Source organism: Seriola lalandi, unplaced genomic scaffold (assembly GCF_002814215.2).
Source record: "Seriola lalandi dorsalis isolate HSWRI2012SDOR001 ecotype SW California unplaced genomic scaffold, Sedor1 jcf7180002021788, whole genome shotgun sequence".
Taxonomy (NCBI): Eukaryota; Metazoa; Chordata; class Actinopteri; order Carangiformes; family Carangidae; genus Seriola; species Seriola lalandi.
Window position 1 is genome coordinate 1 of NW_019492438.1, and position 409 is coordinate 409.

General features: G+C 65.0%; 1 protein-coding gene across 1 annotated transcript; it reads right to left on the bottom strand.

Moving 5' to 3' along the window:
- Window positions 1–4: 4 nt before the first annotated feature.
- LOC147819914 (thyroglobulin-like) lies at window positions 5–406 on the bottom strand (the record flags this gene model as incomplete). Its single annotated transcript, XM_087180087.1, has 1 exon — window positions 5–406. A coding segment is annotated over one exon (402 nt), but the record flags the coding sequence as incomplete, so codon positions are not given.
- Window positions 407–409: the final 3 nt, after the last annotated feature.

The following is a 409-nucleotide window of genomic DNA, read 5'->3' on the forward strand; positions in this document are numbered from 1 at the left end:
GTGTGTGTCGGAGGGCGGAGAGGAAGGCAGGATCCTCCAGGGCTCTGCTGACGGTCTGGACCAGGTCCCGGTTCTTCTGGAGGCCGCTCTGAGAGGAGAGCCGCTCCAGGCCCAGAGCTCCTCGAGGTCCCACCGCCCCGCTGAGGTTGAAGGCCGCAGCGTTCTTCAGAAACTTCCCTCCGAACAGGTTCTCCTGGAGGCGACGGGGGGAGGCGCGAGCAAGAGCCTGCAGGGCCCCTCCCACAGAGGGGAAGAGACCCTGGAGGACTTCGACCAGGTGAGACAGGAAGGAGGTCAGATCCGCCTCCGCCGGCAGGAGGTCTCTAAGAGGCCGGAGCAGGGAGAGACAGGAGGCTGGAGGTCTGCCAGAGGAGGCCTCAAAGAGAGGAGGAGCAACAGGACCAGAGAA